Genomic DNA, 19,580 nt, shown 5'->3' with positions numbered 1-19,580 from the left:
CGCTTTTTAAATCTAGATTCCGATGATTTCCCATTACCGTAATACGGTAATGGGAAATCATTTCGGCTTTCAAGAAAGATATAGAAATGTTGGTAGAGCTTTGTCATAAAAATATTCATTAGCTTCGGGATATTTCTCATGCGATACCGTAATGAACGCCACCTTATACGTCCACTTTAAGCTCGATTATCTCACAATAAGTTTCTGTAAGAAATATTAAAAATGTGTAAACTATGAAAATGTTGCTGATACTGTGACGAGCATTTTATCAGTTGGCAAAAGTTTGATACCTCTTATAGGATCCGAAATAATTGAGCTCAAAGTACAAGTAGGGAATGACCTCCTATTAAAGCAATTACGGTAGTTTTGAATTGCTCCCAAACTGTTTTGAAATAATTTCAGTAAAACGGTCCAAAATTATTCAAGTTTGACTGAAATAATGTCTAAATCTGAAATAAAAAAATGATCTTCAAAAACTGAACATTCCCCGAAATTCGACTGAAAGTAGTAGTGAAAATCTACTGCAAACCGGAATTGAAAAAATAAAAACTTCTCGAAAAGTTTATATAAATTATCGAAAACAGCATCGAATTGAATGCAAATTACCTTTTAAAAATCATAGTCCAAAAACTTTTGAACTAGCCAAAAAAACGCTCTAGAAAAGCTGAAAATCGAATAGACTTTAGTTCATTTTTTCTGGCAGCTGAAATTCAAAAACCATGGTCAGACCCAGTTCATCAAATATTTCAGGAGACATTCTCCAGTACTTTTCCTATGAACCCATTTTTCGAGAAAAAAGTACAAAACAACAAAATTGGTGAATGAATCATTATGTCATTCCTCTTTCTTTTCCAGTTGTCTTCTAAATAACAACGATTTGTGAGGTCCAGAGAGGAAGATTCTTCAAAACACAGAAAACACGATCATAAATAATATTGGATTGGGGTCGAACGAGAGGAAAAAAAAGAGAGTGGATCTATCAAAAAGTTGGAGAAAAATATATTGGACGGACCTTGAGGCAATTGCTCTTTACACTTTTTCGGGAAAGTTTTCTTTTTTTTTTCATTTTCTAAAGAAATATCTTAAAGGAAATGGTTTCTGGGATGAATGTGTGAGAATCCGAGCCAAAGCCAAATGACTCAAAAAAAAGGAAGCAAATGTCAAGAAGGAAAAAGTGGGAGAACACTTTTGTTGTTTTTCTATTTTTGGAAAATGCTTCGAAGAATTGTGTGACACCCGGGAATTCGAATCATAATCTTATTCTGGGATTCTGATGAAATTCGTTGTTTCTGACTTGGAACGCTTGAAGGAAGGAGCTGTGATGTCAGAATTTTTAAAATTTTAAGACTTTAAGGCGCCCCACAGTCTAAAATTGTCAAATTTTTTTTCTCAGGAAAAAATATTTATAGCGTCTGGCCTCGAATAGAATCTGTCTCTAAGAGAACCACCTGCCCTATATGTTCACTTCGAGCTCAAATATCTCGGTTCCATTAAAATATATCTAAAAGTAATCAAGTGATAAAATGTTTATCATATTATCATCAATATTTTTTTAGTTTACAAAATTTTGATATCTATTGAAGAAACCAAGATAATTGGGCTCCAAAAAAAACACCTATAGGGTGGGCTTCGATCCGAGAAAATGTGGCAACTAGAATTGCTTCCAAAATAAACGAACTTTAATCAAAAAAAGTTTGGGTGCATGAGGGGGTGAAGGATTAGTGTAAAACAATCAAAAAATGAGCTGAAAATAGGTCGAACCGGAAAATGAATCGGATGTGATGGGGAGACACAAACTACGGAAATAAAGAGTGATTTTAAAAGTTAAGAATTCTGAATTCCGATTTCTCTTTGAATCTGAAATTAAGAGAAAAGAAGTAAACGGTCTAATAGCACTTTGAGCTCAATTATCTCGGTTCTTATGAGAGGTAGCAAAAATCTGTCAACTGTTAAAATATTGTTGATATTATGATAAGAAGTTTATCAGTTGATGGATTCTTGATATCTATCGTAGGAATCGAGATAATTGAGCTTTAATTTCATGTATCGGGTGGGTCTCTGTAAGATCATTTACAGTGAATCAGTAATCGAATTCTGGACAAAATTTGAAATTCAAAAAGTCCAATCAATTCAAAATATTCAGGTTCTCTAATATTTGTCCTAAAATTTCTGAAACTAGTCTAATCATTGAATAATATGCAACTTGATTAATTATCATTACTAATTTTCTGTTAAATTGATTGATTAAAATGATTATTTACCTCTATAGTGTATACCAAAAGGTCATAGAGCAGATGAAATTTGAACTCATTTTTCAGAAAAAAAAGAGTTCTCAGAATCTGTTGAAAAAAAGAAGAAAAATCATTGGAGCGTATTAGAAATTTGTTCAAAATTGAACTTTTAACTTTCGAAGAAAATAGGTTTTTGATCAGGTTGAGTGGCTCAAACTAGACAAAATAACAATAACATGAAGTCAATCTTAGAGTTTCAGATTTTCAAAAATTCCAGTTTTGCATTTAAGGCTCCACAAACTAAACCAAAACCACAGAATCGAAATTTTGCGAAATTCCAATGTTTTCCAAATTTAAAAAAGTTGCCAGACATCAAAATTTGTCTTCTCCACTTGACAAAAAAAACAAGAACAAAACATTTAAAAACAGGTGAAATATTTATGAAAATTGTGCAGTTTGCACTATTTCTCTGAATTTCTATATTAAAAAATGGATTGGGAAATACTGCAACACGGGACCATCGTGTTCCAGCTACTGGATATCCAGCTAGGTTAGCAGCTGACAAAATGACAGAGAAAAAAAAGTAGTTTATTTGTTGGATTTGATGTTTATTGTGCGGAAATTGGGGGTGGTGAAAAAGATATCAAGAGAAGAAGTATTGAGGAAGAAGAAGAGCTGGAAATTTTGAGAAACAAAGAAACCAGAGATTCTGAAATTCTAAGATTCTAAGATTCCGAGATTCCGAGATCCTGAGATTCTGAGATTCTGAGATTCTGAGATTCTGAGATTCTGAGATTCTGAGATTCTGAGATTCTGAGATTCTGAATTTCTGAGATTCTGAGAATTTGAGATTCTGAGATTCTGAGATTCTGGGATTCTGGGATTCTGGGATTCTGGGATTCTGAGATTCTGAGATTCTGAGATTCTGAGATTCTGAGATTCTGAGATTCTGAGATTCTGAATTTCTGAGATTCTGAGAATCTGAGATTCTGAGATTCTGAGATTCTGGGATTCTGGGATTCTGAGATTCTGAGATTCTGAGATTCTGAGATTCTGAGATTCTGAGGTTCTGGGATTCTGGGATTCTGAGATTCTGAGATTCTGAGATTCTGAGATTCTGAGATTCTGGGATTCTGGGATTCTGAGATTCTGAGGTTCTGGGATTCTGGGATTCTGAGATTCTGAGATTCTGGGATTCTGGGATTCTGAAATTCTGAGATTCTGAGATTCTGAGATTCTGAGATTCTGAGATTCTGAATTTCTGAGATTCTGAGAATCTGAGATTCTGAGATTCTGAGATTCTGGGATTCTGGGATTCTGAGATTCTGAGATTCTGAGATTCTGAGATTCTGAGATTCTGAGGTTCTGGGATTCTGGGATTCTGAGATTCTGAGATTCTGAGATTCTGAGATTCTGAGATTCTGGGATTCTGGGATTCTGAGATTCTGAGGTTCTGGGATTCTGGGATTCTGAGATTCTGAGATTCTGGGATTCTGGGATTCTGAAATTCTGAGATTCTGAGATTCTGAGATTCTGAGATTCTGAGATTCTGAGATTCTGAGATTCTGAGATTCTGAGATTCTGAGATTCTGAGATTCTGAGATTCTGAGATTCTGAGATTCTGAGATTCTGAGATTCTGAGATTCTGAGATTCTGAGATTCTGAGATTCTGAATTTCTGAGATTCTGAGAATCTGAGATTCTGAGATTTAATTCAAAAACTTGAAAATCAAAATCCCGGACTTTTGAAGTTCAGAACTTCCAAAGTTCCGAAGTTCTAGAATATCAATAGTTTGATCATTTTATGATTTTAAAACTCTTTGATTCAAATTGTAACGATCCGAAAATTTCAGTTTTCTGAAATTCGAAAATTCTGAAATCCGAAGATTTCTAGAACCGAAAAGTCAAAAAAAATTCAGAAGTTCTGAAATTCTGAAAGAGAATTTTCCCTCGCCAAATCCTTTCTTAAACCTGGAACCTCTTTTTCCATCTTTTTCTAGTTCCGCATTTCTCATAACCATGCAGATTTAAAAAAAAGGAACTGCTCCTGGACTCCAAAAAAAGGAAATTTGTTGCAAGAAATGGGTAAACGGATGGAACAAAAACGGGAAAGGAACGGGTCCAAAGAAAAAGGGAAAAACAAAATAACAAAGGCCTTTGAAATCATTGAAAAACGAAAAATGGGGTTAAAGGAAAGAAGAAAAAGGAAGAGAGATTCCCTCGAGCAATCAAACTTTTTGATTTCCCTAGATATCAGAAATCAACGGAAAAGATAAGAAATGAGCCAGAGATCAAGAACGGATTCGCGACGATTGTATTCTTGTTTTAGAAATTTTGAATTTTCAAGTTTTCAGAATTTCAGAATATAGGAAGTTTGAAATTTCTGAATTTCCAATTTTTGAAGTTTTGGAATATTCGAACTTTTCGAAAACTTTATTGTTTCAGCATTTCTGAATTTCTGAATTTCTGAATTTCTGAATTTCTGAATTTCTGAATTTCTGAATTACTGAATTTCTGATTTTCTGAATTTCGCAACTTCAGAACTTCGGAATTTCTGAATTTCTGAATTTCTGAATTTCTGAATTTCTGAATTTCTGAATTTCTGAATTTCTGAATTTCTGAATTTCTGAATTTCTGAATTTCTGAATTTCTGAATTTCTGAATTTCTGAATTTCTGAATTTCTGAATTTCTGAATTTCTGAATTTCTGAATTTCTGAATTTCTGAATTTCTGAATTTCTGAATTTCTGAATTTCTGAATTTTTGAATTTCTGAATTTCTGAATTTCTGAATTTCTGAATTTCTGAATTTCTGAATTACTGAATTTCTGAATTACTGAATTTCTGATTTTCTGAATTTCGCAACTTCAGAACTTCGGAATTTTAATACTTTGGGAATTTGGAGTTTGAAATTTCTGATGTTTTGAATTTCGGATTTTCTGAATTCCTGAATTTCTCGATATCCGAATCTCCGAATTTTGGAATTCAACATTTTTAAATCTAAAAACTTGAGAATCCAGAAAATTTCTCATCTAACTCATTTTCGATTCTTCTGACTCTATTCTGATTGCGTGTTAGTTCATTCTGTGAAGAGAGAACAAAAAGAAGAAGCACACAAAAAAGTTAAAAGACTACAAAAACTTTTTGACGAATTCTGTGGTTGGTGCTCAAGGAAATTGAAGAATTCAGAATACGAGATGATGAGGATAATGGTGAATTTGTTGGGATTTTGGAATTTCGTGGTTTTCCGTTTTTGTATTTTCAGAGGAAGGTAAAAGATTCTAGTTTCGAAAAAAAAAATTTCCGAAATTCAGAAATTCAGAATCTCAAATTCTCAGAATCTTAGAATCTCAGAATTTCAGAATCTCAGATTTTCACAAACTCTGAATCTCAAAATCTCTGAATCTCTGAATCTCAGAATCTCAGATTTTCAAAATTCCAGAACCTCGAAATCTCGAAATCTCAAAATCTCAGAAAAGAATCCAAAAATCGGAAATTCCAAAATTCAGAAGTTCAGAAATTCAAAAATTCGAGAAATTCAGAAATTCAGAAATTGAGGAATCAGAAATACAGAAATTAAAAAATTCACAAAATCCAAAAATTCGAAAATTATGAAATCTATAAATTCAGAAATTCAGAAAATTCGTTGAAAATCTGTGTTTAAAACCAAAAATAAAGCTAAATACATCTGAAAAAATGTGAGTGAAGACCTGGTGGGGGTGCCAAAATGGTGAGTTCAAGTAATCCTAATCCCTCCCCTACTAGTCGTTTACTTTTGCTCTTTTTTGTTTCTTTTTTTAAACCACGCGGTTTCTTAGAATTTTTTCTACACTTGTTATGAGGATGATTAATTTCAAAATGAAAGCAAATCGGGAATTTGGGTTAGATATCCGGCCCCCACCATATACACGCATTTTGAGCGCAATTATCTCAGTTCCTGTAAAAGATATCAGAAAATGATCAACTGATAATATATTGGTGATATTTTGATAAACATTTTAACAGTTGACAGATTTTTTATATCTTTCATAGGAACCGAGATAATTGAGCTTGAAGTGCACTTATAGGGTTCTATCTGAGCATTTACGGGAGGTTGTATTGTATTGTATTGTATTTATTACGTAAAATACGTGGAAAAATAAAAAGAAAAAAGAATGAAAAAGAGAATAAATAGAGAAAAAGGGACATGGTGACATAAAATTGATATTTCTTAACCTAGAGGGGGAAGTAAACTATTGAGTCATAATTCATTCAGACTATTTTTGAATGAGTAAAAAAATTTTCAGGTACAATTTCAGATCAGAAGAACAATAGAAAACAAAACGTTCACCTAAAAAAATTACTTTAAAAAATTACGAAATTCTGAAAAAATTCCAGTATGAGTAGTGAAAAAAAAACAAAAAAAGAAGGCGATTGTTTCAGAAAACAGCCTATGAGAGACCAAGGAACAAAACGCTAAACGAATTCAACTCCAGACGTTTTCTCGTTTTTCTTTTTTTTTTTTGTCTCCTTATTTTTAACCACTTCCCGACACCTCCTCCCCCCAACGATAACACAATTATTATGAGAAAGAAAAAGGATTGTAGTTTTCAGGGAAAAAATAAGCTCCGCCCACTTTTAAATGCTCTTTTCACAGCTATCAGAGATGGACAAGGGAGAAAAAGCTAGTTTTTTAATAGGTGTAAAAATGTGTGAGAGTAAAAATTGTTTACCAAAAATAAAATCTGAAATCGTCTAGGTCAATTTTTTTTCAGACTACTACAATGACTATTTTCCTAGTACACTATTATTCTATCGTTTCTATGAAAAAGGTTTTTTTGAGAAAACTTTCTGGAATTGTAGGGCATTAGAATTTCAGAGTCAGAAAAACATTTTCGAATAAAAACAAATAAGAGATGAGTCATTTATTATTCTAGTACACAAATCGGAACTGCGGCCGAAGGTCCCACAACGACAACTACCGTAACCTAAAAATATGTTTGATTCCCGTTTTCAGTCAATTTTTTCACTACCAAAAAACTTGATTTTCCGACTTATTTGAGGAAAAATAACAGACAAAAAACACTACTTTTTTTGAAAAAAAAAATTGAAAATTTCGAAAAATTCAGATGTCCAAGGTACCGTAACTTGACTAATTTTTGTTCGAACTCAATATTTTTCGTAGTTTCGAATTTGGCATGCTGAGAGCTTCAAAAGGAGTATAATCGTGACTATGTTCCTTGAGATTTGAAATTTGGGTTTAAAGGCGCATGGACCCAAAAAAAAATCTCAAAAATCGGAATTTGAGGACTCTCGTCACGAGTATACTTGTTTTGAAGCTCTTCTTTAACTGAGTTCAAAACTTCAAAACAGAACATTTCAGGTTTTCCATTTTTCAGTAGTTTCAAGTTTTAAAACAGTCTCCGATTTTTGTTCCAGAATAATAGTGATAGAATTATGCCAGGCGCATCAGCTAAAGTGTTTTTATTATGGTCTGGCTCCGATGAACCTTCTGGCTGAAGATTATTTAATGGCTTTTCAGACAGGGTCTATTTAAGATTTTTGTTTGTTTTCGTTGAAATTCTTCAGATTCTCATGAATAACTAGTTGAATTTTTTTATAAAGTAGGAAAACTGCCTAAAATTGGTCAAAATAAAACAATTTCGGAGTACTGTATTAAAGGCTCACGAATTTATATGTAAACACCATAGCCGTTTCCTCTTCAGGACCACTGTGCGCCTCTAATGAAAATTTCGGCCACAAGGTTCGTCGGCGCCGGACAAGAATAAAAGTTTGCGCCTTTAAACTCTACAGTACAAGCTAGTAAATTATTTTTGCGACAGATTTTTCGCAAAATGAATAGATATCAGGAAATTTGGGAAAACCAGTTTTTTTTCCTGAAAATTTCCTTTTCAAGCTTTTGCAAACCGACATCTTTAGTCCAAACATCATCGTTCCTGTCGAAAAAAAAGACTCGTCAGACTGAAAAGAAATCATCAAAAGCCATGATGTCTGCAACACGAGAAGAACACAAAACAAAACGAATTTTCCTGAAGAGAGAGAATCTTCCCTCTATCTCCTCTACGCCAAACCCTGACCCGGAAACTGGCGTTTTCTCTTTTCTTTTTCTCGCGCGCGCAGAGCTTGAAATTCAAATTGAACTCGAAAAACAAGGGTTTTCTGTGTCTGTCGGGGCACTGAGGGTCATAAAGTTAACGACGGGTTCCAAGACTTTTCTGGAAAATAAGCGCGCTTCTTCTTGTGTAAATTTTTTCCAGAAAATTTCAAGAAGGGTAAAACTTGAAAAAAAGTTTTAAAAAAAATGAGAAAAAAAGGTTCTCTAGAAAATTATGAAAACCATTGAAGCACGATGAAAATTCATTAGAAGATCCTTCTCTTCTGCTTCATTAAACTTCAAGCTGGCGCACCTTTGGCGCGTTTACAAAGGTTCTGGAAGGCTCTGAATACAGCGGTGTATGAAGAAAAAAAATATATGAGAAATGCAATCAGGCATGAAAAGTTCATAGCACAGCAAGAAAATGTTCTCTTGCTGCTCACTAGAAGTGTTTTTAGGTTTCTTCCGTGTGTATTTCTGAATTTTTGACGCCTTCTTTTCTATTTTTTGAACTTCTATTCTGGCTATTCTTTGCTGAATTTGGTTGTTTGTGTGAGTGATTGCAATTTTCCGCTTTTCAAGAATGTGTGAAAAGCAATTTCAAACCGTTTTATTCAAAAGGTGTGCATGAAAAAGTACTTGAGAATGCTGAAATCCTGTTCTTCTTTTTGCTTATACACTTCAGAAGTTTCGCTCGAATTTCAGAAATTCCTGAAATAAATCAAAAATGCATCAATAAGGCTAAGTGGCATGTCAATAATTGGGTGGAAATAATTTACAGAAAAAAAATGTGAGAAATGTGTAAAAGTTTAGGGATAACGGAAATTTTCGCCTTTCAAGAATGTGATAAAAAGCTAGTGCAATGTAGATAAATAATCATTTGATGGGCTTCCAAATGTCCTTCGGCACCGACGGTCCACTAGCAGGCACTCGATCGATGCGACAAGCGAATCCACCATCGCCAACTGCGAACACAATCTGTCCATTGGGTGAAAATGCCACTTGGCGGGTCATGACACCTTTCGGATTCGCTTTGATGGTCATAAATCTGGAAAAAAAGCTCTTCTCTCCAAACTGTTGACGCGCAAATTCACAAAAAAAAAACTAACGGCTCGTCGTTTAACTGATTGCGCATATCATAGAAATGCACAGTTCCAGAATCACCAATTGTTGAAAGCCATCGTTTTTTATTCGGCTCCATTTCGAACTTTCCGAACCAGATTTCTGCATCAGTCAACTTTTTCTTGGCGATCAGAAAGTGATCGGTTCGAAATCCCTCCTCAACAACAGTCTCTGATCGATTCATTTTTCCCAATCTCCACAGCGAAATGTGGTTATCACCACCGCAACTTCTCGATAAAATGTAGTTTTGATTGTTCAACTGGATCGTGCGAACACAGTCGACAGTACCGTAATGGACGTTGGTGATGACATGAGATGGTCGACAGAAAATCAGACTGTGGCCGTCGATGTTGCTGGAAAAAAGTAGATTTGGTCATATGTGCATTTTGTCGTCGAATTTGATGTTTTCCGGTTGAAACACTGAACGTGACGACAAAATGCACAGAATTTCAAGTTTCCCACTTTTTTGAACGCGAAAGACAAACTTCTATGAGTATTGCCGTCAAATTCGATGTTCCAGCAGAAAAAAACATTGAATTCAACGATGAAATGCACAGAAGTTCAATTTTCGCGTTCAGGGGAATTTAAATTTTTGTGCATTTTGCCGTCAAATTCGATGTTCCAGCAGAAAAAAACATTGATTTCAACGATGAAATGCACAGAAGTTCAATTTTCGCGTTCAGGGGAATTTAAATTTTTGTGCATTTTGTCGTCAAATTTGGTGTTTCAGCCGGAAGCGTCAAAATTCGACGAGACGATTTTTCAGGAAATAATACTCACTAAAGCTTCTCCAGTTCCCGTTGCATCTCATTCTTGTATGCTCTGAAAAAGGGAAAAATCATCAATCACTTTAAGAATTCAGGTTTATATTTCGGTTGGTCGAAAATTGCCTGAACGAATTCATGCATTAGTGCCAGAAAGTGTTCGCGTACACAATGATTCACAAGTTCAAAAAATTCGTCGTAAATTAAAATGCTACGTACGCAAACACTTTCTGACAGGTTGTCCCACATATGCACGAACTCGGTCGGCTAAAGCTCCCAACCAAACGGAAACCTAATTCAAAATACATACCTAACGCTTCTCAACTTGGCAATGTGTTTAACTCTGCTCATGCATTCTCTCAAATGACTTTCCACTGGTTTTTGAGTCAAATCCCAACCGACCACTCGATGATCGTGACCACAGCTAAAAAGCTTGGAAGCGTCATGAGACCAGTCCTGAAAATTGGCGACAATCAATAAATTTCAGCTCCTTTTTCTCCCTTACCACTGAAATTACACTATCCAAATGGGCTTGGTGTCCACCAAGAATCAGCAAGCATGTTTGTGCTCGAATATGAAAGATGCGAATGGTCACATCTTTCGAAGCCGTCGCAATCAACGCCGGATTCTTCGGAGACGTTCGAATATCATTCACACCGTCCATATGACCCACTAATTGAAGATCCAGTGATGATGTTGCAGCGTCGATGACATAAATGACTCCAGATTCACCGCCGGTCACAATTTTGTGCGGATTCTGAGAGTCCTCCTCGTCATCATAGCACCAGGTGACAGTGTAGAGGCTGTCTTTCTGGAAAGAAGAGAACAACTTGAATTTTGTGACTTCGCTGCGCTCACATTGTCTAACTGAATACTAGCTAGCTTGAGGATTTCCGGCTGGTAGGGTGGAAATGAGAAAATTTTAATCTGAAAATTGGAAATAAAAATACAATTTTTTCAATTTCAAATATACACAGTCGTTTCCAACTGCCGCTGCAATTGGATTTTCGTCTTTCGAGACGAATGGATTGAAAGCGCATCCGTAGAAAGTTCCGATCGATTTTTCGTATAATCGAGTGCTTCCGATGAATGGTGTTAATGGGTGATCTTTGCTTTTTGTGTCGGTGGGATCATGCAGAAAAGATGCTGGTACGAAAGACTTTCGCCGCGCCATTTTAGCTGAAAATAGGGAAATTGGCAAGAAATCGATGATCGGAACGGAATCCCGAGCATTTGTAGATGAATTTTTGACCAGAAAACCCCCGAAACAACATTCGGAATGAAATTCCTAAGATTTGTTTCGGAATGATATTCCGAAGATTTGTTTCGGAATTAGCAATTGAGAGACTACGGTATGTCAAAGGCACATGAGAGAAATTGTCTTGCGGATTTCGAACGGAATTACTTCTTTTGCGTTTTTTTGATAGGGGAAAATGGAATTTGTTCTTGAAAATATGCCTGTTAAAAAATCCCGAAGATTCTAAAAATTCTCGGAATTTTCGATATTACGAAAACCCCCGAAAAGCATAATTGTAAAATTCCGGGCCGGCCCGCCAAAGCCCGGGCCTGAGTAAAAATTTCAAGGCCCGGGCCCGGCCCGGGCCGAGCAAAAATTTTGTCATTTTGAACCGAATTTCGAGCTCTCAATACAATTTTCTATATTTTTTTTGTGCTTTTTGGATTGTTTGTCTGTTTGATCAAAAAATATCAAAAAAAAAACTCGAAAAAAGTTTTTGATCGAAGAAAATCACATAAGGGTCCCCCCTTATGTGTTTTTTGAAATTTTCAAAACTTGTGGAATGACAGGCCCGCCGGGCCGGGCCTCCGAAATTCGTGAAAAAAGCCCGACCCGGCCCCTTACAAATATGCCGAAAAGGCAATTCCTCAGGTAGTTCGGAAAACCTTTCTGAGCCATAAACAAGCCACGATTAAACTAAAAAAGGTGCCCGATTAGCCACGGCTGAAAAAGTTTATAAAGGGCTGATAGTTCTTGAGCAATAGATTATGATTCCAGGAACTTGTGATTTGGATTTTTCTCAAATAAGCATTTTATGACTTTCAAACATAAGGAAGCGAATAAAAAATTAAAAGTTGATAAAAATAAAACAAAATTAGGTAAAATAAATAAAAAAAAACAGAATAAATCTTTCGAAAAGCCAGAAAAGTTTTGATAAGGCTCAAAAAGGTTTGAAAAGTTTAAATATGACCGAAAAAGATTTAACTGTGGCTTTAAAAAGTTTCAGTTTCGAGCGCAGCTGGTTAATGTTTGAAAGTTGCTTAGAAAAGTTTGAAAAGTTTGATTGTGGCTTGAAAAAGTTTAATCGTGGACTTTTTGTTTGAAAAGGTTTCAGAATTGCTCAAATGTAGCTCAGAAAGGTTTTCCGATTTACCTGAGTTCCGAACATCCCTATATTAAGTCGTGACCGAAAAAGATCTGTGGATAAAAAATGGTATGCGCCTTTAAATTCCAGAACAAGAAAATAATTTCAAAAAATGCAAAATCTTCATTAATTCTCAATTCAACAGCTAAACGGTTTCGCCATATCCTCATCGTACTTCTTTTTGGCCTGCTTCGCCTTCTCCTCACTATCCTTCTTATCCTTTTCCGGATCCGCTGGCTTCAACTCGACATTTTGTGATGCGTCGAGGTTCGGACTTGCGGCGAGCTTCTCCATTTGATCCATCTCTTTTGCCATCTGAATCGCCTTCTGGTACATGTTCTCGTAGTGCTGGAAAACAAATACAAATGAAGTATTTTTCATAAACAATTTCAGAATTTTACAGCATCTCTGGCGTTGCTAAACGCATTTTTCTCCTTCGGCATATGTTGATTTCCTTCTTCAGAAATTTTAACGCACGGTGTCGGCGGATCGGGCACGAATAGATGTCCATGGGTTCGTGCTCGCGGTTGATACGTCTCCAGCACATTTGCCACGTCGAAACACGCGCGACGGCTTCTTGTCATCGATGGTAAGTGGAGGGCTTGCCACTAAAAAGGGAAATGGAGACAATGAAAAGAAATTCAAAAAATACCTCATAAGTGAACAGGGAGATGATAAGGGAGAGAAATGAGCCGAGGGACGGGGAAAGAGCCGAGATTTGAAGGGTGCCGATGATAGTGAGAATGGTGAATAATGACGCATTGAAAGGAACTCTGAATTTTAAGACTTTTGAGCCTAATTTTGCAATTTTTTTGTATTTTTAAAATTCGGTGTACGATGAAATTTTTTAACTTTTTACTATTATTCTTGTCAGAGAAAAAAAAGGTTGAGGCGAAGTGTATGCGAAGTTTGTAAACAAATATCTGAAAGCGTAAACAAAAAAAACGTAAACAAACACAGTTGAAACGAGTGCGACAGTAACCCGGCGGGAAAATATTAAATTTATTCATTTTTTATGGGGTTATTCATTAGTAAAAAAATGCAAAAAAATGCATTTTTTCCTATTCATTAGTGTAAAAAAATTAATTTTTTTACATCATTTTTCTAAATTTTTTTACATTAAAATGCAGGTCTCTGCGGGACCCACCGGCCGAAAATGTCCATGCGCCTTTAAACATTTTGCATTTTAATGTAAAAAATTGCATTTTAATGTAAAAAAATTGCATTTTAATGTAAAAAAATGTAAAAAAATGATGTAAAAAAATGTAAAAAAATGATGTAAAAAAATGTAAAAAAATTAATTTTTTTTACACTAATGAATAGGAAAAAAATGCAAAAAAATGCAAAGAAATACTAGTGAATAACCCCATTAGCTTTTCGCATATTTTGCCGCAAATTTCGTCGAAAATATTTTTACTGTCGCACTCGTTTCAACTGTGTTTGTTTACGTTTTTTTTGTTTACGCTTTCAGATATTTGTTTACAAACATCGCATACACTTCGACTCAACTTATTTTTTCTCTGACAAGGATAATATTTTGTGCAGAAAATCATGTATAGATTCGCATTTAAACAATTTTCTCGATTTTCAGTGATTTTTTCGAGGTTTTTGTTAACCCCCCCCCCCCCCCCCAAAAACGATTTTCATACATATTTTTGAGACTGTCCGTCGGTTTTTGAGCCTGTTTCGCGACAGACATTCCCGATGGGACAACGGCGGTTCGAGTCGACGGAGCAGAAGAATTTTTCACTTCTTGATCGGTCATCCTCACGATTTCTTTGGAAAACTTTAGAATAATTGAGCCGCCTCCTTGCGGCGCACCTCTCTTCCGTGGGTGACGCGTGGCGCCACACGGATTTAGCTCAAGATAACAGTTTCAACGTGACACATATGTACTTGTATTTTATATGCACTACTTATAGAACACCCGAGTTTTACAAAATTGGAAAGAATGGGATGGAGAGGGAGAGATAGGACGGAGGAGGAGTTGAACGTTTAAAACATGCTAATACCGGAATGAGGGGTTCTTGTCTATCTAGCGGGGATGAAAAGGGAATATGATAAAAAATTGAAGAAAATTATGAACAAGACGTTATTCGTCATCTGAATCCGATTCGTCGTCAAGGATATTGATGTTGTAGGGAATCGGAGCAATGGAGCGAGAGACGAATGGGCGGTGAGTGCGGACTTCGGAAGCCACTTCCAGCTGGTAGTTCTCGATAATCTGGAATTGAAAATAGGGTTAGAAATATTCTAAAAACCCAAAACTCACTCTTCTCTCATCCAACGCATTGAACTCTAACTTCTTCTGTGGCGTCTGGAATGGATCATTCGGATCGTTTCTCTTCCTATTCTTCCTCATCGCCTCCAATTCCTTCTGCTTCTTCTTCATATCCTCTCGCTGTTTATCCCGTCCGCCACGTGTACGTACGCTCGGTCCATCGGACATTGGATACGTCTTGCCGAGTTGTGATGTGGTTTTTTGAGACTTCGCTGCGACCTGATCCATGATTCCGATTTTCCATTGCATCTGCTTCTGGAAGTCGACGCACGATTCGATGATGGACGCTTGGCGGGAACTGGAAAAATCGACTTTGAAAAAAACCGAAATTTCCGCTACTCACTCTCTGAGCTCCTTGCTGACACGCGACTCGGTTCCATGATAGTCCAATCCCTTATACAACATATCCTTCTCATTGATTCCACACTCATCCTGCAACTTTCTGCTCATTCGTCTCGTCGTGACGCGTTTATCGACTTCCAATTGACATCCAGCGAGAGAGGCCTGCAAAATACCCATTTATATCAAGAAAAATCGCTTTTCAGCTTACAATTCCCAGATTCAGCTCGGTTTTTCTGTCGAAAAACTCGGAATCGCCGACCATTCGGCGAATCTCTTCCCGCTTCTGCATATACTCTTCCATCGTTGTCGCCGACGCGTCGAATCCCTTCAACTCGATAATCGCCGCTTCTGGAAGTCCGTCATTCTCCAGAACTTGGTGTACTATCTCGTGAAGCTGGAAAAAACTTTTTTTTTTGAAAAATAATTAATTAAAAACTCTTACATTGCTGATCATCCCGTCTGAAGTCAAGTTTTCCTCTCTCACTGGCGTTCCTTCCTTCGAAATTGATTTTTGTCTCTGGAAATTGAAAAATTACGATATTCACCGAGATTTTCTAGACTACCTTGTGGTTATTTTCATCTCTGAGCACAACATTGCTTTTACGCTTCATAGCTTCTCGAGTACAACGCATATATCGCGATTTATCGAGTAGAATTATCAAGTAAATCGAAAATGTGCAAAACGGAAATTCGAACGGATCGGTTTCGCGGTTTTTAATTGGTGCGGCAGGGCGCGCTTAGTGAGCAATGACGTCATCAATTTCTTTTGTTCATGCTGCAAAAATGGGTCTTTAGTAGAAGAACAAAGAGAAGGAAACGGGAGGAAACATTAAAAATTTAAAAAAAAACAACTTTTTAGCTCAAGAAAAGACATTTTCATCAACCCTCACACGTAATTCTGACAATTTAGTGTTAAAAAATTATTTCTCAACTTCTTCTAGTCAAAACATCTTCAGAATTCTGAAAAAAGTATGCAAGAGGTAAAACATAAGGCCGTCAGATTCAGAAGACGTCGAGTTTCAGGGACAACTAAATTCTGGAGAACTAGTGAAAGCGTTGAACGAAGTGAAAATGAATGGAAATAATCAGAAGATAAAGGAAGATGGAAGCAGTTTTCGTTTCTACGTTTTCATCGCATTCGTCATTTCGATTTTCGCCTACTTGGCCGCTCTTTTCAATCGAGAATCTGTGTGTAATCTGCTGAGAACTGATCATAACGAGTATTTTGTACAATAAACTTTTAATTTTTTTTGTTTATGTTTCTGAACTTCTCTTTGACACAATTTTTGCTAAATTCTCTGACCTGTTTATATGATATATCGTGAAGATTTACTTTCTTCACTGAAGAATGCCGATTTTCAGTTGAAATGAAATAAAATGATCCAGAAATGCAGATCTTGTGTATTTGAAACGACAGAGTATTTGAATGTCGCTGGAAATTAAGCGAACCCCTAAACTATACATAAAAAAGGAAGTTTCAAAGTCAAAATTGCAAAAAATACTAGTAATTTTGAAGAATAGTTTTCGAAAAGTACAAGAATTTTAGGCCAACAGTTGAGCAAACATGTTACCGTAATCTTGCGCCTTCAAACAAAATTTGAATTTTCGGTTTTCTTAAACCGATTTTCATCAATATGTTTGCTGGAATTCGAGATAAATGAAAAATTGAACTCAAAAAAAATGAAAAAAGTGTGGAAAAACTAGAAAATTTTAAAGGTGCAGGTAACGATTTCACAGGATTCCGCTGTGAAAAACTACCAACTTTGAGCCAATTTTCATCGCTTGTTCTGAAAGATATCGATAAGTTGTCAACTGATAAATTATTTATCATAACATAAAAAATGTTTTATCAATTGACACATTTTTGATAACTCTCACAGGAACCTAGATAAACTCGATCAAAGTTTGAAGGCTAGTTTCGTTTATTGTTCCGTTATTTCCCCTAAAAAAGTCGGAAAATAAAAGTTTTTGATAATGAAAAAACTGAATAAAAACGTACAAAAATCAAGATAACAAATTCTGAAAATAAAAATATTTTTTAGGTTACAGTAGTTATCGTTGTGGGACCCTCGGCAACGACACCCATTTTTTTTTCACCAGAATATTATAGCTTCGGAGATATTTTAGTATGCTTCTACAGTTTTCATTCAAAAAAGGCCAGAATTTTTAGTTCCCCAATTGGAAATCATCGAATTGATAACCTCGAACCGTCTACTTTTTTTCTAAACTCCAGACATTATACTTTGACCTAAAACGAATTTCATAATATTCAGACATCAAGAATTTTCCAGAATCTTTCAGAAGAGACCTGAAAGATCAAAGTCTCAGTTCCGGTGTCTCCTCCAAGGCGTCATGATTTATTGGTCTTTCTGCATGCCACGTCATCACCATTTTTTGCACACACCTGTGCTGTTGTAGCTCCGCCCACTTTCCTTTGTCTCCAAGTGAAAAAATGTGCTGCGTGATGCTTTTTTCGACACGTTACGTCAGTCTCGAAACCGTCTTTTAGAGCACCTTCAATCAGCTTATCGTCCTTGTAACGACGGTGTATGTGTTTCAGGCAAAGAATGAAACAAAAAAGATAAAACAAAAAAGGAGGTGTCTCTTCTCTTCAAATCATTCATCAAATTCTCACCCGCCCCATTCGAGCCTTCTTCTTCTTCTGATTTATTCTCTTTTTTTCGAGAACTTGTTCTCTATGATAAGGGGGTGGAGAGGGGAAGATAGAGGCTATTAAAATGTGCCAAACTCAGCGAAAAGTGACCGATGGCTGCTTATCAGTGTGACCAGCCGTCATCATCACTCTTTTCCGCCCTCACTTTTTTTTTCTTTCAATTCCGAATTCACATCTACATTTTGAGCTATTCTGTTATTTAAAATTTTGGATTTTTCAGAAAAAAAACTTTAAAAATGTGCCAACATCATCACAACCGACCAAAGAGGGATCCATGCTCAGCGGCTAATAATAATGAGGTGAGATTCTTCTAGAAGTCTTTTATTTATTTTTTGGGTTTTTTGGGCTCGAAATCATGTGGGTTCAGAGCAACCAGCTCAGAGCTCTGAATAAAATTGCTCCATAGGATGGCTAAAGTTTGTATTATTATAAAATTTAATGAAAGCATCGTACTGTACTCAAATTTGGAGTGCCGAATTTCAAATAATTCATCAGTAAACTGGCCAAATTTCATATTATTTGTTCAATTGTGAGCTGAGTTATTGCTTGTCAAAGTTGCTGTATCTCATGAAAATCACAAGAAACAGTGCGCCGTTCATCTTTGGACAATCATAACTATATCTAGACTTGAGGAATCGCTTTGAAAATTTCAGTAGCTTTGAATCAAATGTAACATTATTCTACCAATTTTCGTGTTTCCAAGAAACTTGTGTCTGAAGATATACCCGTTTTTATCAGTCCGGGTTGTTGTGCGCCACCTAATTTCATAGGAGCCTACCCTTCGAGCTTAATTATCTTAGTTCCTATGAAAAATATCAAAAATCTGTCAACTGATAAAATATTGATGATATTATAATAAACAAATTATCAGTGGAAATTTTTTTGATATCTTTCGAAGGAACCAAGATAATTAAAATCAAAGTCTAACTATTTTTTTAGATCCTCTAATATCGCATTTGCAAATATGAGCGTTCAAACTCAAAGGTTGAATTTGAAACCCAATATCAAGAACACCTTGTACCAGTAAGATGCCCACCCCCCCCCCCCCTTCTTCCTTATCATTATATCACTTGATTTATTAAAATGTTCTTCTTCTAATTTCAGATCACTGTCGAGCACACAGCCATCAAATGGACCGTCTCGTTTCAACTAAAAATGATAATCGGCCAGGCGACACTCCGATGCAGATGCCTCACCGACGCCACAAAGCTGGTAAGACCAAAAAACTGTAATTTATCGGTGTCACGTGTGCAGCTGAAATGCTTTCCTTATCAAATTTTTTCTTTGTTCTCCACCTAAATACTACACTTCTTCCTAGTCATAAGCTGATAAGCTACGCGGTTTTAGGAATACGGACTTGTATCATAAGACCTAAAAGAGGAATCTTCTGGAAAAACTATGAGTACCAGGGCACAATGCTGACTTTGCACTTTTTGCGGTAAACCGAATGCCCTCAAAGTTCAAACTCTGATAAGAAAAGTTTATGGTGATAAGACAAAGTTCAAAATTGCAGGTCCTCGATGTTCGTGATCTATCGATCCGATCAGTATCGATCAATGGAACAGATTGTGACTATATAATTGCACCAAATGTATATACATTCTTCAGATCGAAAATGAGCGTATACTTGCCACCACAATTTCAGAAAGCTGGAACTATCTTGTAAGATACTCTGGGATTACTGTAGTCACAGG

At 36.0% G+C, this 19,580-nt stretch overlaps 5 protein-coding genes across 5 annotated transcripts in view; 1 reads left to right on the top strand and 4 right to left on the bottom strand.

The window, feature by feature from the left end:
• Positions 1-2,956: 2,956 nt before the first annotated feature.
• Positions 2,957-4,220, bottom strand: CBG08297 (the record flags this gene model as incomplete). Its single annotated transcript, XM_002634460.1, has 2 exons — positions 2,957-3,924; positions 4,202-4,220. 2 exons carry the CDS (start codon positions 4,218-4,220, stop codon positions 2,957-2,959), a joined length of 987 nt encoding a protein of 328 aa, XP_002634506.1.
• A 4,978-nt stretch (positions 4,221-9,198) lies between these two features.
• On the bottom strand, positions 9,199-11,382 carry CBG08298 (the record flags this gene model as incomplete). The annotated part of the gene is made up of 7 exons (XM_002634461.1): positions 9,199-9,370; positions 9,432-9,797; positions 10,225-10,266; positions 10,519-10,664; positions 10,714-11,019; positions 11,067-11,135; positions 11,182-11,382. The coding sequence occupies 7 exons, from the start codon at positions 11,380-11,382 to the stop codon at positions 9,199-9,201; spliced, it is 1,302 nt and encodes a 433-aa protein (XP_002634507.1).
• Positions 11,383-12,727: 1,345 nt separating this feature from the next.
• CBG08299 lies at positions 12,728-14,354 on the bottom strand (the record flags this gene model as incomplete). Its single annotated transcript, XM_002634462.1, has 4 exons — positions 12,728-12,937; positions 12,991-13,197; positions 13,242-13,362; positions 14,239-14,354. 4 exons carry the CDS (start codon positions 14,352-14,354, stop codon positions 12,728-12,730), a joined length of 654 nt encoding a protein of 217 aa, XP_002634508.1.
• A 327-nt stretch (positions 14,355-14,681) lies between these two features.
• On the bottom strand, positions 14,682-15,823 carry CBG08300 (the record flags this gene model as incomplete). The annotated part of the gene is made up of 6 exons (XM_002634463.2): positions 14,682-14,813; positions 14,862-15,168; positions 15,214-15,374; positions 15,421-15,606; positions 15,655-15,729; positions 15,776-15,823. 6 exons carry the CDS (start codon positions 15,821-15,823, stop codon positions 14,682-14,684), a joined length of 909 nt encoding a protein of 302 aa, XP_002634509.2.
• Positions 15,824-18,122: 2,299 nt separating this feature from the next.
• The window catches only part of CBG08301, a gene marked incomplete at both ends in the record, with an annotated part of 8,229 nt that continues 6,771 nt past the window's right edge, over positions 18,123-19,580 (top strand). The window contains 3 exons of the mRNA XM_002634464.1: positions 18,123-18,185; positions 18,991-19,098; positions 19,400-19,548. Of these exons, the coding sequence (XP_002634510.1) occupies positions 18,123-18,185; positions 18,991-19,098; positions 19,400-19,548 (320 nt within the window). The remainder of the gene's footprint in view (positions 18,186-18,990; positions 19,099-19,399; positions 19,549-19,580) is intronic.

Source organism: Caenorhabditis briggsae, assembly GCF_000004555.2.
Source record: "Caenorhabditis briggsae complete genome, chrIV, whole genome shotgun sequence".
NCBI classification, from domain to species: Eukaryota; Metazoa; Nematoda; class Chromadorea; order Rhabditida; family Rhabditidae; genus Caenorhabditis; species Caenorhabditis briggsae.
Note: the sequence above shows the minus strand (reverse complement) of the source record. Positions and strands in the feature narration are given on the sequence as shown.